At 38.8% G+C, this 17,893-nt stretch overlaps 1 protein-coding gene across 3 annotated transcripts in view; it reads left to right on the top strand.

Annotated features, from left to right (window-relative positions):
• The first annotated feature begins 89 nt into the window (after window positions 1–89).
• Window positions 90–17,893, top strand: part of LOC121639677 (serine/threonine-protein phosphatase 2B catalytic subunit alpha isoform) — a 70,251-nt gene continuing 52,447 nt past the window's right edge. For all 3 annotated transcript variants that reach the window (XM_041985070.1, XM_041985069.1, XM_041985068.1), the window contains exon 1: window positions 90–362. In XM_041985070.1, coding sequence (XP_041841004.1) covers window positions 302–362 — 61 coding nt within the window. In that variant the 5' untranslated portion in view covers window positions 90–301. The remainder of the gene's footprint in view (window positions 363–17,893) is intronic.

Raw genomic sequence — 17,893 nt, 5'->3', positions numbered from 1 at the left:
GCTCTTCACCAATAGGAAAAGCCGGTGTCACGTAGGGGCGGGTCTTGAGCGTCAGCACGCTTGACTGTACACTGCGCTCAGACAACTTGATACAGAGTAACAGTAAATCAGACAGAGCAGCTCCCACAGCTCCAGCAGTGAAATTGTAACCCTGTAGCAAGTATTTTTGGCCGCTGATAGGACCGAGTGAGATCACTGCGGTCTCTTTTCTTGGATAGACTTAAGAGTTGTTCGGCAGGAGCAACGCAGGGGCCGTTTTACTCACATTTCTGCTATATCTTAATTTTATATCACACTGGAAATGTCCGAAAACAAGCCGAATGATGAGCCGAAGTTATCTACGACGGACAGGGTGGTGAAATGTAAGTGTAAATTTTCTTGTCACGCTGAAATGAAACGCCAGCACAGCTCTGTTTCTGGCCACCACAAGCAGACTTGTCGCCGCAGCGGCAACAGCAGCAGCAGATGTAGTCGAAAATTGTTTGGTGGCTTATGGAGGAAGAAGGGTGTTAGCCGAGCTATGACAGCAGCTGTAAAGTAGGAAGTGAGGGTAACTCCAGCTTGTAGACCAAGAGCAAGAATTTAGCAAGAAACCTCTCACTGTCTGCATGTGAGGGTGATGCAGCTGCCTGTCCGGGAGTGTGGCAGATGAATGATCATTTTGATTCATGTACAGTTGCAAAGCTCTACAGTATGCATGCAGATATTGCACAATCCTTGCATGCAACACCAAAGACGATTTTGACTCATTGTGCATGCACGAGCAAACACTTTTACCCTCCGTTTTTCCTTTAAGCATTGCACAATATTACTCAATGTCGTCTATTTTGTAATGTCATAATTGGGGTGTTCTTTGTGTGCTTTCAGTGCACATGCCACATAGGGTGGTTCTTCCTGCCTCCTGTGTTTACAGGTCTGACATTCCACCTTTGCAGTCTACCATAAAAATGCAATAAAGATCATAATCAAGTCGACCTGCACCAGAATGGGAGCAATGTAGGCTGCCCAGTTTAATTTCAGTTAACATCCTCTTAAAGACAGCTTTAAAGCCTAGTTCTGTTTATGGCTATGAGCAAGTAATGTGTCACTGGAAGACAGATGCATGGTCTTTCTTCAGAAGTAAGATGACACACTCATGCTTTTTTTGTTTGATCCTGCACTGTACATCACAAGAGGCATTTGCAGGGATAACAGTGTGCAACATTGCACCAGGGATTCACTGAATGATTTTATGAAGGCTGTCGATTGAAGCGATTCGATCCTTAGGGAAAGCTTTTGTAAAGAAATTACAAAAGCTACCGATTCAGTCCTCAATAGATCATGACTGAAGTAATTTATTCTTTACATCAAACCCTGAGCTCTTGCTTGCAATACTCCATCACAGATATATTGCTTTCTTAGCTTGTGCTATTAGAATTGGAAAAGTGTTAAACACAAGAACATCTGCAACGATTTCTCTCTTGAATTACAGAGGAAACCAGTTGTGTTATGGCTACACTTACTTGGAAAATGGGGGTGAGTGCTAAGAGAGTCACAGCATGTCTTGGGTGCTTTTGTAATGAATATTTCAGGAGTTCATACCCCTACAGTCTCCACCAACTTGAAGGCTAATGAAAAATGAATATGACAGGGTTGGGCTCTAAAGAGATTTTACAATATCACTGGGTTGACATGACTGGTCCCGTTTTACGGATTTAAAGCCACTTTTCTCATGTCACATAAGATGCTGCTGAACTAAAAATCTTAATAGTGTTTCTTTAGCACCTTACCTTTAGCACCTTTACAATATATTAATCAGTTTGAAATGTATTGATTAGACATTAGAGGGGCTGTCAGACAATATAAGATCCTAGTTTAAATGGCTTTGTTTTAAACCCCATGTTGAGATCGTGGTAAGTAATTTGACTCATATTTCATTCATTGAGTTTCGAGAAGTCAGTGTTTTGGTAATGCATCAATATTATGACAACACAGACGCTGGCTGTGTACAAAACACCTCTCCAAAATATCTGCAGGGTAAAGGTGTGAGGTCATTTATTTTCAGCTGTCTACTTTGCCATGCTACAAGGTATCTGTCGTAACTTATCAAAAGTGCTTTGCATCCACCTGTTTTCAAAAGGCTTTATCGTAGTGCTCTTGAAAGCCACTGCTGCATAGCAATTACTCATAAGACTTTAACCTGCTGTGGCAAGAGAAGTTGCAAAATTTCCTACATGGTTGTATCCTCAAAAAAAAAAAAAAAAAAGTGAGGCAATTTCCATGTTGTAACATTTCAGTTGACTGGAGCCGTTGACTTATTGCTAGTTGATGATGCTCTGTATTCAGTTAATACTCACTAGTTGATCATTGCAGCTGCTTTGTGTTATGTTTATAAAGGCTTACCTAATCAAGTATCTAGTAATTTATGATAATACTAATTTTCTTGTTGTTATGATTATTTTCTGAAATGATTAGCTGTAGGGCCAATAGTAATAACTTAGTCTTTCTATAATTGATTAATTACTTGATTATAATTCTGGTATGGGAAAAACAGTCTGAATATACATATTTAATGTATATTGCTTGAATTAACAATGTTCTGAAATATAGAAATAAATAAATATTGGAAGCTCAGCCATATTAGACAGCTTGGAATTATTATTAATTTGTAATTTATTGTGATACCTGTTCCATTCTTTCATTCATTTGTTTTTTTTAGCACATTATTCATCATTCTTTGCACCTTTGCAGTAGATACTGTGGACTTCTGACATTATTAAAAGTTTAAAGAGGAGAACCTTAGCATATAGTTATATGATTGTTTGTACAAGCACTACCATACAGAATAAATACCTGTTAATATGGTTGTCATGGTGAAGTCATGACAGCCGCAGCTCTCTGAGCTCAGTAATGGTGTTTTTCCATCAAGCAGGGCCTCTGCGCCCCCGATGCTGCACCGGGTCCTTTTCTGTGAGTGGGGATGGATAACATCTGACATTTGACTTTTGAGAAGAGGCCCCCATGCTCAGACATGCGTGGGTTGGAGAGATCGCAGTGGTGACAGCGGCGCAATGCCAGCCACTGATCCCAGCTGGATGGCCGAGTCATTTATAGAACAGGACATTAAGTAATGCCACATACTTGAACCTCTCCTTACATGTGATCACCTGCACACAGATCTGCGTTTTGTTCATACACAGACATGTGTGCCATCATTATTTTCTCTCAGTTGCAGACGTGCACTGGAGGGCTCCAAAAGTAAAGGTTATGGGAAATTTTCCTTTAGGTGTTGCAAAGTAAGATTGCCTCATTAGTATTCATAAACCTTGTTATTTGGTCTATTTGCATATAAATACAATTGCTGTGGTAAACGTAGGTGAGTCATCATAACTGTTGAGGATATTTATAATTTTAATCCTGTACCAGTCTGCTTTGACTGTAATTTGTGAAGTTCAAATTTTCGATGGAAATTGTCTGCTTTATTTGTGTTACTAAACATGTACAAATCAAACTTAACAGTCACTCCATCCTTTATTTGTTTTTGGCACACAATTTCCTCTTTTGCTAACCATCCAGTTTTAATTAGGAATCAGTAATGACGCATGTTTGCTGCTCTGTGGGACAGAAGCACTCAGAGGCAGTCTAGTCTGTACATGGCAATGCAATATTCTGAGATGGCTGCATTTTGTACACGATACAGACCACAGAGACTTTAAAAAAAAAAGACATTAAAGCCTTTTTGTTTTGCACTTTTTAGGACTGTAACTGAATTTATTCTTTTATGCTTGCTTGTTTGATTGTTTAGCACTTTGAGATTCCCTTTTTTTAGGCTGTTGTTTTTCTTCTAATAAATACAACTGATCATTTCAAGAATGACCTGGCAAATTGCATATATTATTGGAGAAAGGATTGAGTGGAAAAACAAGTACAGCCGCTTTGCTATTGGTTATTTGGATCGTTATCTATAACCTAATTGTTAAAAGAGGCGAAAAACATTTAATTAACAGTGATAGTCATTTTCACTATAAAACATAAAACACTGATTTCTTTTGGGCTGATTGGATTTCTTTGTCCTTTGTGACAGTTAACTTGTTGCAGCTGGTCTTTTGTATAAAAGAAGAGTCTAAACCTGTAGTTGTGCCGACAAATGATCAAATGCAACAAAGCAGACATTTCAGTGACAGGTTGTCAATACAAAAACGAGTTAAGGTTAATTGTTTGCATGAAAAATCCCCAAGATAACAAATATTAATTGTACTGCCATACTCCATTACCTAAATCCCTCCTCTTCACTTGCTTTTGCAGATCTGTGCATTTTTTCCCCCAAAATAGCGTTTTTGTTGGCTGTGCAAAGCTGTTATACTATTGTTTTTTGTTTTAACTTATCTGAATTAGTGAACGTCATTCGAGGTGGAGCCTCCCTATATGTTGACTTGTCTTATCAGGTGAAGGTTTCTGGCTGCTGGGGGGAACGCATCTCCTTTTGACAGCTGTTCACCTGCACTTCTGAACCTGGAAAGCAAAAGCTAAAAGTGAAAAGAGGACAACCAAACAAGCCTGCCATGTATCTGCTTGTCACATAATCTTCTGGTGGTTTATACTAACACTGTATTGCATCATGTCAGAGGAGGGGAGACCTGAGCAATCTCTATAATGATGTGTCCCTCCGATAGGCGGCATGTGGTATTTTTGAGCCCATGTAAGTGCACCTTTACTGCTCATTAGATTAAGGAGGAATTATGCTCTGTTGTGGATTTAGGGCAGTGGATTTGAACAGATTAAGCTTCATATAGCGGGATAAACGCAGCTCTGCTCAGAGGTTGTAATCTGACTCCATGCATTAGCTCCTGCTCTTGCTAATTCATGTGAACAAATGGATGTCGGGTCTTGATAAAGAAAAAGGTAGAAAAAAACTGCTTACCTGCCTTTGCATTAATGATTATTGCTTAGTCATGTTGATTCATTTTAACCAGTACTCATTAGTTTTGTAGCTTATATGTTGATGGAAGCACTTTTTCTGTTGCTTTGTTCTATTGTGGCTATTACGAGCCCCACATGCTCCACATTTTCCTCTTTTGCCTAACATCAAACACAAAAAATTCCACTCTTCATTGCCTCTGCCCACAGAAGCCATTCTTGAGCTGTAGAATATAATGTTGTGCTATTGTATTTTGTGAAAATCAGCCTCTATATAAACAAACCTTCAACATTTCTCATTTAATGGCTGGCAGACACCAACATAGTGTTGCAGTGAGCTAACAGAAGCCATTTGGAGCAGAGGCAGGAGTTGTGTGTCATTAGATAGCTCTCTGGTTTTGGTTGCAGCACAGTCACAAATTAATCAATATACTGTCTACAACACATGTAAATATATGTTTGACGCTCAGTGCTCTGAATGTGGGGGAGGTGAGGATAACCCAGTAAACTGCGAGCAGTGGGGTTGTTAGATTAAATTATAGGCCAGTTGCAGAGACACCTCATTTGTGGGTAGATTCAGATTGATGTCATGTCCGCACACTCATGCACTGATGCATACGCACAAATTTGCAACATGGGTTACTTTTAGTTATTCAGAAAAGCACATTTTTGGAAGAGTTGGGAAGAACATCTGTCATGGGATTGTTGCTTAATGCTGTTCAGCAAAATTTAAGAGCTATTGATTGGTCAGCAACTGGCTTGATATAAACTCACTTCAGTTAACTCAGTGTATGAAGTTGACTCTCATGTGTGTCTTACATTCCTAATTGTTGGGTTTTACTTTCAGTTGAGGTTAAATCTTCTCATTTATGACTTTTAGATTTTTCAGAAGGAATAAAAAGTAAACTCTTTTATTAAGTTAAATGCACCTTTCTTGACTGTGCTAATTATGTCTTAATAACTGTTGAAGTAACAGGAGAAGTAAAAATTCAACTCAATGCTTGTCAAAGCAGGTTGTTTGTGGGAGTAGATAAATAAAAGGGTTAACAGGAGGCAAAACAATAAATAAAAAACAATAAAGAGAGGTTTTAGGTAAATTGTCATAATAGTTTACTAAATTAAGTATGCTAATGATACTTTCAGGTAGGGCTGGGCAATATATCGAGATTTTCAAATATATCGAGACTTTATCAGACGCAATATAGAAGGAAGCAATATCGTTTATATCGAGATAGCTTGTTTTGAGTTAAAAGCATCTTTTCTTTTGTATTTTGCACAGCTGTATTTTTGTTATGGTCATTGAAAAGTATTTTAAATTTATTTTGTTTCAGGAGCAAATAATTTAATATACAGGTACTGTAATTTCAGTCAGCTTTTTTAATGCACATGTGCAGCTGTTCCTTAATAAAAGTATATTTGGCACTAAAGGCTGTAAATTAGAACTGTCTTTTTGGTTACTTGACAAAGTAAAACTAAATAAAAATATTGAGATATATATTGTATATCGTGATTCAGGTAAAAAATATCGAGATATAAGATTTGGTACATATCACCCAACCCTACTGTCAGGTCCTAAATCAGTGCAAAACTGGTTGCGATTGATTCAGCAGTGTAACAGCTTGGCTGGTGAAAATGCTTACCCTTACCATAGGGTGAATAACTTTTTTTTTTTTCAAATTCTGGGAAAATTTCATAAAATTTATACAGTGAAATCTTCATAAAATGTCCTTATCAAATGTTTTGCTTGTCTTATTCATCTGCAGTGTGAATTTATGAAATACATTATCAGTGGTCAAGAAAGATAGATTTATTATTATTATTAGATTAATGCAGTTGCAGTCAATGCATTAAATACAAGCCATGCAAGTTTAAAGCTTTAGCTTTATAATTAGCTAAACAGGATGAATATCTCATGCTTTGGAAGAAATATCTTAGCAGAAATGTCTCTATATCTTGGAAAAATATCCAATGACAACATATGTGTTGGCCTCAATTTTCCTGCCACACAAAGAGGAGCTTCGCTCTGGTAAGAACATTCCTGTCTTCTTAATCTTAGACTTTGTGGATTGGGGCAAGTCTCTGCATGCTGCTGTGTGACAGATGCAAACATAGACGCACTCCTGTGTGGTGCAGGGCGGTTGTTTGTACTTAAATATGGACAAAATGAGTAAGGCGGCGGTTTGACTATAAATGGTAGATTAGTAAGCAGAGGAAAGCCACCACACTGGAAAAGACGCTCTAACTCTTCAGTTAGCTCGTCAGCTCAATGCATTTGTTAAAGGGAATGACATAGAAAGTGCACTTTAAATCTTGGTGACTGTCTATGAGATTGCCTCTAAGCATGCATAGCGCTACACACACATACATTAATGCTGATGCAAATTTGACACCCTCCTTTGATAAACCGATGCAATTCTATGTTTTTGTCTTTTTTAGTGCATGCAGTGAATATACAACTTGTACCCTACATTATATCATAACAGGTCTAGAAAAAACCTTGCCTATGAGGAAGCGTGTTATAATGGTCTGACAGTGCTTCTGTGTCAGCACAGCCCAAAAAGAGAGTGTCACGGGAGTACTAAACAACTCTCAAAAGCAAATTTGCTTCTAAATCACAGCACCCAGCGGAACAAATCCTGGACATGAGAGCCTTTGAGACCTAATTTTCTCATTTCAGTCAATGCACCACAGTCATTACTGAGGAATCTTTTTTTCTAAGTGTGTTCGATAAAGCCAATCAGTGGTCATAACAAGATTTCACATAGAATTCACAGTAGTTTTCAGGCACAGCTCCTCATGCCACTGCAGGTTTGTTTTGGCGGGAGTTTGGTTTGGCATATCACTGTAGCATAAGCAGCATGAGCAGATTCATCCAACATGGCATCAGCACTGTGGAGTGAGACATAATGCCCCAAGTGGTTTCTGGCCAGTGATCGCCTTTAGGCCTTTAAGTGCAGGCTGACATTTTGCAGGACGGGATTCACAGCTTTTGACTTTCAAGTAGTATTAGTAAAGTGAGAAATATTAAATGTCTCGTGAACCACTTTGTCAGAGGGCTTTGTGATAAAACCAGCATTCGTAGGTTGGTATTTTTAGACTTTAGGTGGTACATAACAGGAATTAGAAAAGCGCTATACAATATGTATTCTACCTACTATTAGCTTGTGTTTGCCTTTAAATTGCATTTTCTTACCCAACTAATCTTTTTGCCTGCACATTCTGTATTTTAATATTTTAATCTAAATTGTTAATAAAGGCATATTTATACCTTTCTGTTTGTTATCAGGTAGTCTGAAATCAGTTGGTTCCATATATGCTTTTAGGCCTTAATATTTGTAGACATGTTCCAGAGGAGTTGCATGCAAGACAGAAAATATTTGCATTTAACCTGGACTTCCTGCGGAAAATACCCAGCTAGCTAACTAGTAATTACTCCACTGAATAGGCAAATGAGACCATGTAATCATCTGTAATATTTATGGTAAGCAAGAGTCTGCTGATAATAGTTCATTTTGGATATGTCCATAAATATTGAATTGTTGTCAACACAAAAACAGTCATTGTAATGGATAAGAAGGGAGCCTCTTCTACCAGTTGTCAATATGCTGCAAACACCAAGTTTTTATATTATGTGATGCCTCCTGGGATGATGGATAAAGTAACTAGACTTCACTCTGTGGGTGAACTACAGATGTCCCAATACAGATCTTTTTCTCCAAAACAGATCCTATTTGGTTCAGTAAAGGAAAGCAGCTAATAACTGCTTATTCACAACTAGTTGCAAAGTGCAGCCTGAGCTTGGTACCCCCTATATCATCACTTGATGTTTTTTTTATATTTCTTGCAATATCATGCTGAATCATGGAAACCTGTTGCATGTCTTTTTCCTGTGGTTTTAGCATGGAGTAATGCATGCTTTGATACACAGTTTCAAGAGGTTCATAATCCATATTCTCCACTAAAGCGATGGGGAGGTCATCTAGAGTAATAATCTGAACCAATCTCTGCAATCCCTTTTTTTTCTCCTAATTACTGGAAACTCCTTTCATCTTTCTAAAATTTCCTCCAGTGTGTGTTGCTTGGACGAAGCTGTAGCAGCAGCTTTAGGTGGTTTAAACTGTAGGTGTCTAATGCTGTTGGCAGTATGAAGTGAAGTACTGTCACTACTGCTTGAAGAAATACTCATATAACAGAAATGGGTGGCTGTTGTCTTCTCTTGTTTTATAAAATAACAACAGCTATCCTGATGCTAATCATAAAAAAATACAGGGATGAAACTAATTATAATTAGCTGTCATTGATTTTATAAACACAAAATGGCAGGCGCAAAAGTTTTTTTTTTATTTCGTAGAGGTGGTTTTCTTATACAGCTCCCTGCTGAGTATCAGCAGAAAGTGCTGCTGCCATTGACATAGCAGAGTAGACAGTGAGGTGTGTGTAGGTTTACTGTTAGGTGCTTTTTCTTTAAAAAGAAAAAAAATGGCAACAATGGGGAGAAGTTATGAGCGATTCTGCAGCTCACAGACACAGAGGGAGAGATTGTGTGTGGGGGTTGTGCAGAATAGAGCCACATCCAGTGCATAGTATTACAGAAGAAAGGTCATCCAGTTCTACATCAAACTGTTTATATTAATATAAATGGAGTTTTCTCATTTTGTAGCTCATTTGACAAAAGGTTGTGGCGCTTTTTTATTTATCATTCAAAATCACTTGCAAGATTTATGTAATCAGTAATCAATAAATATTTTTCTAGAAGTGTTATTAAATGCCATTATCACCCTGTAAACAAAAGCTAGAGCACTTGTATTTTTTCTCCTGTGTGCTGGGATCTAAGGGGATTTTAAAGGGACATACAATGCATGGATTAATTTTCACTCTGTTGTGAAAAGCCAAGGCTATTCTCAGGTTCTGCATGGAGCCTTTTATTAGAAAGTTTGTTGTTTTTTTTAAACAGATTGAGTTAAAAACAAGCTTAATTAAAGGAAGCCTTAATAACAGATGGGTAAATAAGCAGATTATGTGGCGGGAGGTTTTCCTCTGTTCATTCACTGTTGATCCTGGTGAGTGAAATGTCGGTGCTGGGAGTCTTTTCTTTCAGGTGTCGTCAGCTCACTTGCCAGAATACCCAGCGTGTGGACCAGAGAGAAACTCCAGCTATACAAATACAGCTGGAGGTGAGTCGAGGCCCCAAGGTTTATTTGCACACATTCACATGTGTTAATTATAGACCACCTGGCTGAAAATTAACCCTCTTATTCATTGTGGAGGTAAATTTGGTGTTGGCTTATCTTAGTTTACTGTTGGAAAAAAAAAAAAATCTTTGATTGGATGTCAGCACGTTCTATAATTGACCTGACAGGATGTTGTCTCGTCAGATTGGCGTTTGTGTGATGAGACATGACAGCACTTCCTGATGTTGGCAGACATACTTCTGATCCATGTATAGACTATTAACTGTTTGTGGCTATTTTAATCTAATATGTCTTTTTAAAGCCCTGTAGTGAAAACAGAATGGGACAAAGAGGTGTTATGTTTGCCCCAGAGCTGATGATGGCAGACCACTCAGTAACTCCCACCAATGTTGAGAGCTGAGGCAGGAGGACTGCTGCTTTGTCCACTCACTCAAAACACACTCTGCAGAGGCAGGGCAGAGCCAGAGTCGTGACTGTGGTGCGTGTGCGTTGGTGGGGAGTTTTGCGGGGTAGTCTAGCTGTAAAAGGGGCATGTGTTTGTTCCCCTGGCCTTGTTGTTTTGTTCATGGATTATAGGGAGAGGACCAGTCGATTTCCTTTGTGAATATTCTCATATTAATTGCAAAGTTAGCCGGTTTTGTCCGGTAAGATTTAACAGTGAAGCTAAATTTAATTTACACTACAGTGTGCTCACCGTAGACTGCAGCTCACAGGTAACTCTGGACGCTGGCCTCTACAGTTGCTTTGCTGAGTCGTGTGCAGTCATGGTGCAAACTGATATTTCACCAGTCTGAGCTTACAGTGTGGCTCCGTCAGCCAGATTGGAAAGGGGTTTGTGTGTCCCATGGCTTCAATTGATTTTGTGCCTGTGCAAACAACACAGAAAAGCCATATGTTACAGTGACCAATCATTGAAGCTTTAATGTTGCCCTACTTCCTTTTAGACCGCTAAGAGTAGAGCAAGAGCTCAGTGACTCCTATAGGGTCTACCATTTATGAACAGTTCCATTTTGCTTTATTGATTTCAATCATAGAGGTGCTCAGCTGACTGTAGTTGATGCACTATTTAAAAATCATTGAAAATGACATGCATTTTCATATACATGTTTATTTTTATATTGTATAGCAGCGGCAAATAGTAGGAACCTAGTAAGGAAGCTAGCAAGCAAGATTGTTCAAAGAAAGGCAGAATTTAATGAAGCTTGTTTGAGAGTTGAACCATTGAAAGACTTGATTAAACGGTGATCCATTGCTTTAAAATCGAGACCTACAGTCTCTGCATTAAGTTTTTTGCCAAAATGACTGAAAACTGAATTATAAAATTGTAGGAAAGAAGCACAACTTCCCTTTCTTGCTGGTAGGTGGAACCAGAGGATTTTTAATCAGTCTCAGACATATTCTGATTCCACTCTGCTCAAATTTACTTTAACAAGGATGCTTCTAAAGTCCAGCGACAGTATTTCACAGCTATTCACACTTACAGAACTGTCCAAAAGTCCTGACCTCCCTTATTATTTTATGTGTTGCCTGGAGGATGTGAAATTCTGCCTCCTCTTTTGAGTTAGGTGCCCTTTTTATGCTTGAATGATTCAAAAGTTAGTATTAAGTGTCTTAACAGACAAATAAACCCACATTTCTTTGAAAAAGATCATGTACAATAACTGAATTGAAAAGTAAAAAAAAAAGCAGACAATTTCCAAGACTGAAAAGATTACAAAAACATCTGGCTGCTTGGAAAAAAAATTCTACGAGAATGGGTTTTCTCAAGACCAGGGCTGCATAATATATAAAAAATGTATCATCCCAATATCACCATGTATAAAACCAACATCACCAAATACTGCTTGGACTGCAAGAAATGGTACACTATAGAAATTTCATGGCAAATATTTTGACTTAAAAAAGTAAGATGGTCTATCATTTCCCCTTCTGGGTTTAATCAAGTATTTTTTTTATTTAGGTTTATTAAAGAGGGCTGTACTCCACTTTAATAAAGTCCTGCTTTTTTGCATGTTTTATAGGTAACTAGCATGCACAGATTCAAAAGTGTTAATACATAAGTGTTTATTTTTAGTCACATAAATATAGTTATGACATTATTCAACAATGATATTGTATATTGTATCAGGCAGCTTTATTCAAGACTATTCCTCCATACTGTGCATGCAAACATGTGTTGCCATGGATGTTTGTCATCGATAACGAAAACAGAAAGCTGACAAGTTGATCAAAAGTTTTGTTTAAGTTGCATGAATAAGATAACAAAGTACAGTATCACCCTCTCTAGAAAATCTCCGAAGATTGAAACCTCTCTGGTTCACATGAACCAGGATCACATGAAGATTAGACAATTTCAAAAAAGGAAATCAGGTCTGTACTTTCTCCATACAGTAGCTGCATATCATATTCACAGCACAACCAGAATAGTGGCTGCATCTTCCAGTTTGTGCATAATCATGATGGTTTTTGTGTTTTCAGTGCAATATTACATTTGTTAAGAGGTATTTGCAATGTGAACAAAAGAGATGAAGCAGGATAAAATGAGTGGTTTTAGGGAGTTATTTGAGAGCCAGTGTAATATTATGAACATACTGTTGGAATAAATATGTTGTATCAAAGAAAAGATACAACTGTTTATCTTGTCCATTTTAGTTCTTCAAAAGAAAAAAACTGTGATCGGTTGGAGAATCTCTCCTTCTGGGCTTTTTTTTTTTAAATACCATTTCCATGTCCCAGTCCTACACCCACATGTAGCTGTCATGTTCTGGCAGCTTATTTGTTGCTTTTCTGTATCATACAAACCTTTAATAGTGGCCTGCCCCCACAGAAACTGGCAAAGTAGTTGAGTGACACAGCAGCTCACTGGTGCAAAGTTACTGCAGTGAACACAAGTTTGGATATGCTCACATCCATGTCACACAGTCTGAAGAATACTAAGGGGCACAGTGTCTTTGACAACTTTTCTACTGGGGCTTCACAGTTACTTCACTCAGCCTTTTTCTCTATCCTGTGAAAGTGTGAGGCATACTGTACGTGGCCCATTATTTTATTTTCCACTGGCTCTACTGCTGTCTGTAGCAATCATGTACTCCAGCTACAACCTGATAACATATTTCATACTTCTATCTTTATGCGGGTGTACCTGTAGAGCTGTCTTCCTTGCTTTCAACCTTGACTGCAGTCCTTCTTTTAGCTTCCTGTGCTGCATTCTCTTTGCATTTCTTTTCATTCCCTTTTGCACACTTGCTTGCCCGGACCATGTTGTCAGACCAAAAACACCCATAACACCTCAGGCCTTTCTCTCCCTGTATAGAACGTAATCTGATCCCCCAGGAGGAATGTGGCAAGCCTCGGGGACGGCCAAATCGAGGTACAAATCAGCTGGTTGGCAGTGAGCGTATCTCCAAGTGATTTTAAGCCAGCACCTCTAGAAGAATAAAATCAGTTTAATATTTATCTCCCGCTGGACCAAATTCATGGTTATATTTAATCTAAAACACTCCGTGAAAGCAGTGACGTAGGACTATGGTTGTAAGCTGCATTAAAAATTTGTTGAGTACTGTTTGTTTTGTAGCCAGCAGTTAAAAGGGCAGGGGCGTCTTTTCAGCCTAACAGATGGTGTTTGCAGTACAGAGCTATGCAGTTCCACAGTACTGGGCTGTAGCACTGCATGTGATGTCTTTAAAAAGCCTGTTTGCTTTTGATAAAAGTAAATATAGTATGTTTGAGAGCTAGATAGCTTAAACAGCTTCTTAGCGTATGGCATGGTAAGTTTGTCTTTACTTTCTCCTCTAGACAGAAATGGCTATGTAAATTACCAGCGCTCAATTTCACATTTTCTGTATGTAAGCATTGCAGTTATACGATACATATAATTGGCAGGAGAGCTTCTCTTGGAAACACACCCAGCAGGAATGCCTTTGGAAAAAAAAAAAAGTACTTAAAAAATATGGAAAAACTGACTATCCATATCTGATCTGCAGTATTTGCATGCAGTGAAGTGCAGTAAAATAGAGTCAAGACTCCCCTCAGGCAGTCAAACTGTCAAGTGAACTGAACTTACTCACTGACCTGTCTTCAACAACACATGACCCTTGTAGCAGGGCTGTTTGTCCCGAAGGCATCGGGGCACACCCTCTGCAGCTCACTGCTGCTTGACCCGCACAGCCCCACAATGCTTCGAGTCTTACAAAGGCCCTGGCCCTTACTCATGCTCTTATATTTGATTGGATGCTGACTGCAGAGAAAGCTTTCAAATGTGATGCTTTAACTGCCTTTAATCTCACGGCTGCTAGTACAGCCTGGACAGATGGTGCCTTCAGCATAATACTCCACTAGTGAATTTTGAGAGTGCTTTCTCTGCAATATGGAGGTCAGGCTGGCAGCAGAGATGGATGATTTACTTAACAGTCACTTCTAGCCCAGAAAGGTTGCATAATAAGTGCTACTTCAGGGGCTCGGTCGGTTTCTCCTGTTAGAACTCCTCTGGGGGGTTGGCGAGACAAGATATGTGTGTGTAGTTGGTGTGGAGTAATATCCCTTGCTGACTCAGAATTCCTTTGGTCTGTAGTGCAGTAATTCCTTCGCTGCCCAACCTCTCCCCAGTCCCAGCCCTGTGCTGTTTTTGCTTTTCTTTCTTGGCAGTCAGGTATCCCTGCTGGCATGAGAACCCACCACACCCCCACAGTCATGGCCTAGAAACGAAGATGTGCTTTAGAGGTGGGCGTGGGGATTTGGGGGGGTGGCAATAGCAAAGGAAGAGAATTCATAGGGGCCTTGTTGTCTTGGCAAGAGGTGGGAGGAGGTGCCTGGCTGTGCCATCCCATTGCCTCACCACCTGTCCTCTGAAAAGCCACGGTCAGTCTGCCAGATATGAAAACTCGATCACGGAACACTTGAATCCTTGTTGGAATATTGCAGGCGACTTATCATGCTTAAAATATGTAGCTTTATTTATGCTTTAATTAATTTAGAAATTAATATTATGCTCGCAGTTTGTAGCGTGACCTTGTTCTTTTGTCACTGCATGCAGGAATGCTATTTCATGTATGTGATGTGGCTATTCTTGTACGGTTGGAAGGGTTTGCCCCGGACCACAGATCGTTGTGATTGCTGGCAGTGCCGCATTCATTTTTAAGTCAGGCAGGTAAACTTCCCAACTGAGAGGAGTGGGGGTTAATTAATATTTAGAAGTGTTATCTACAGTTCAGAGTGTGTTTTATTTGGGTCAGTCTCAGGTCTGGTATGCTTCGTTTACCAAGTGTTGGTGCAAATATAGACCGGCTTCAGCCCCTCTGTATGTGTCTAGTAATTACATTCTAGAAATGCCAACATCATGGCTGCCAACTAGCCCTCCTTGGGAGGTGCGATCACGCCTGTTGAAGCATATTATCTCAGAGGCAAGCTGTGAATGACTACAGAAAACACTGAAGTCAGTTGGATTTTTGGAACGTAACAGCATTTTTTGATTAATTTATATCACATACTGAATCATAGTAGATAACATCATGTTCATTTAGGAGTGATTTGATGTGTCGTAGTGTAGCTTGGGTCAAATCTTCACCTACCACAGCTGTAGAAGAATATTGTCTCTAAATATGATCCTAATTTTTTGAATTCGTTATCATATTTTGTTAAGAAGAAATAGGATGTCCAGACACTGAAAACAAATATCTACAAACTGTGGATTATATGGTTTGAAATATTTAAAAAGGGTTGGAAATGTACGGCTCTTCACAGTTTCCTGTAGGCAGCAGTAAAACAGATAAAAGCGTTCAGTGGCCGCAGTAAATAATTAAACCAGGTGCAAAATAAAACAAATGTTCTTACCTAGCTAACTTTAAACGAGCATCCAACATTTCAAAGCATTTCTGTGTATGTTCCTGAGAAGCTGTCCGCTGCAGTTCTGGCAGCTTACTGAAGTATATTTAATTTTTCTGGCATGTTGTCATTATAGTATTTAGTTTCACATGCTTAGTAAAGCTTTTGAAGTCCGACTTATGATTTTGTGATGACAACTGCAGCCCCAGCTGATCTGCACACTGCTGATCTGTGTCATGTCCAGCCACTCGTCCCCATGTCACGGCACACTCATAGAACGAGTCACCAACAAGGACGCTTTGTAAAGTGGCTCTGGTGCTCTAGTTGGGCTGTCCAGGGTTAGTGGAGACATATGTTCTCCATAGACCAGTGTTGCCACTTCTTCCCATTACAAGTGCCAATGGACAGCATGATGGAGAGAGGTGGAAGACTCACACAAAGGTGTTTCTGTCAACGCAGTGCTCGATTTTTGTCCAGAACGCAATCAAAACATGCCCACCAAGTCCTCCTCAACTGTTTGACCTTTCTGTTTGCCATGTAAGGAAAATACAGAAATTATAGCCTTGAAATCCTGTGGAAATATGCCACGATTACAGTATGTCAAAGCCTAGACATGTAAGACCACATGGCTAACCAAATTTAATTCAGTTTGATCCAGGAATGACTTGAAACTATTTATGTGCTGTATCTATTTGAACAATGCAGGTATTGTGTTTTTGATGTAGATGAGATGATTCATCTTATTGATTTAGGAAGGTGTGGCCCCTTGACAAACCTACTTCCAGAAGTTTCACAAACAAGGGCTGGCTTAAGCTTCTTTGGGACATGCCCTGGTTTCCATGACTCTGGTGACAACTAAATGCGTACGTGTCTCATGTGAAGACCACCCTGGTGCTTTTCTGTAATATTTGGCGACAGCAATCTGACCAGGTTGGACCTAGTAGCATGTACTTATCACTTTCAACACGGCTTAAGTCAAAACTGCTAACCGTGTTAACTGACAGGCAGCACAGCAGCGCGGGATTATTTTTGACATATGATCAGGAATCTAGCAGATCATGTTATTTAATAAATAAAGAATATCTCTGATATAACGTTCCTCCTCCATGGTTTTACCTACAATAATTAACTGCAGCAGTGAGTTGTTTTTCACTCTGTATGAGCCAAATAAATAAGAAATAAATGTTCTTCTGCTTAAGCTCTCTTCTCTGATTGTAAGTCAATATTTTCAGCCACTTTAATTCACCACCAGTTTGTTTAACACAATGCTGCATGTTTAACTTTAAACGAACTACAATTTATTATATATATAAAAAAATATTATCCAGTAAGTGTTTTATGTGGTTGTGCAGTTTCTCATCTTACATACAACATGTTTTATGTAAAGATTGGCCATAAGGTGAAGAAAAAGCTTTTTCTGGAGTTGATGACTTTGCTTTTGTTGTAGCACAACTTGATTTAAGTGTAACACTGAATGTTCAACAAGCTTAAAAGTAAAATGCCATCCACCATTGTGGTGTTTTATCTAACCACTGCTCGCCTGGCATGCTAACAAGAGTTTTTATGGTGATAGGACAGATAATTGTGTTGAATATCAGACTCAAAACTACTATTATGTCTTTGGTTATCTATTTCACAGTCCCATATTAATAACAAATATCATATGCCCACAGTGTCTCTTTCAATTTCACAGGCCTGTCTGAATGCAGTCACTTCATTAGATTGACATATCAATTAATTTTCCATATCTCATGTGTGAAAGGGTTCAATTAGATATTTATTCTCACATGATGCCCTTTGCATTTGACAGCAGTACAAACACTAAAGCCAGCTGACATCTGACATTTATGTATAAAGGACTGCCATAAATAAACTATTTTAGTTGACATTCAGTAGTCATGCAAATAGCTGACATAGATTAATTAATGTGAATTATTAAATTATTATATAGAAAAAGCTGCAGTATATTGCTGAAAAACAGATAT

This window comes from Melanotaenia boesemani, chromosome 5, assembly GCF_017639745.1.
Source record: "Melanotaenia boesemani isolate fMelBoe1 chromosome 5, fMelBoe1.pri, whole genome shotgun sequence".
In the NCBI taxonomy this organism is placed as follows: Eukaryota; Metazoa; Chordata; class Actinopteri; order Atheriniformes; family Melanotaeniidae; genus Melanotaenia; species Melanotaenia boesemani.
This window is presented reverse-complemented; position numbering and strand designations above follow the sequence as displayed.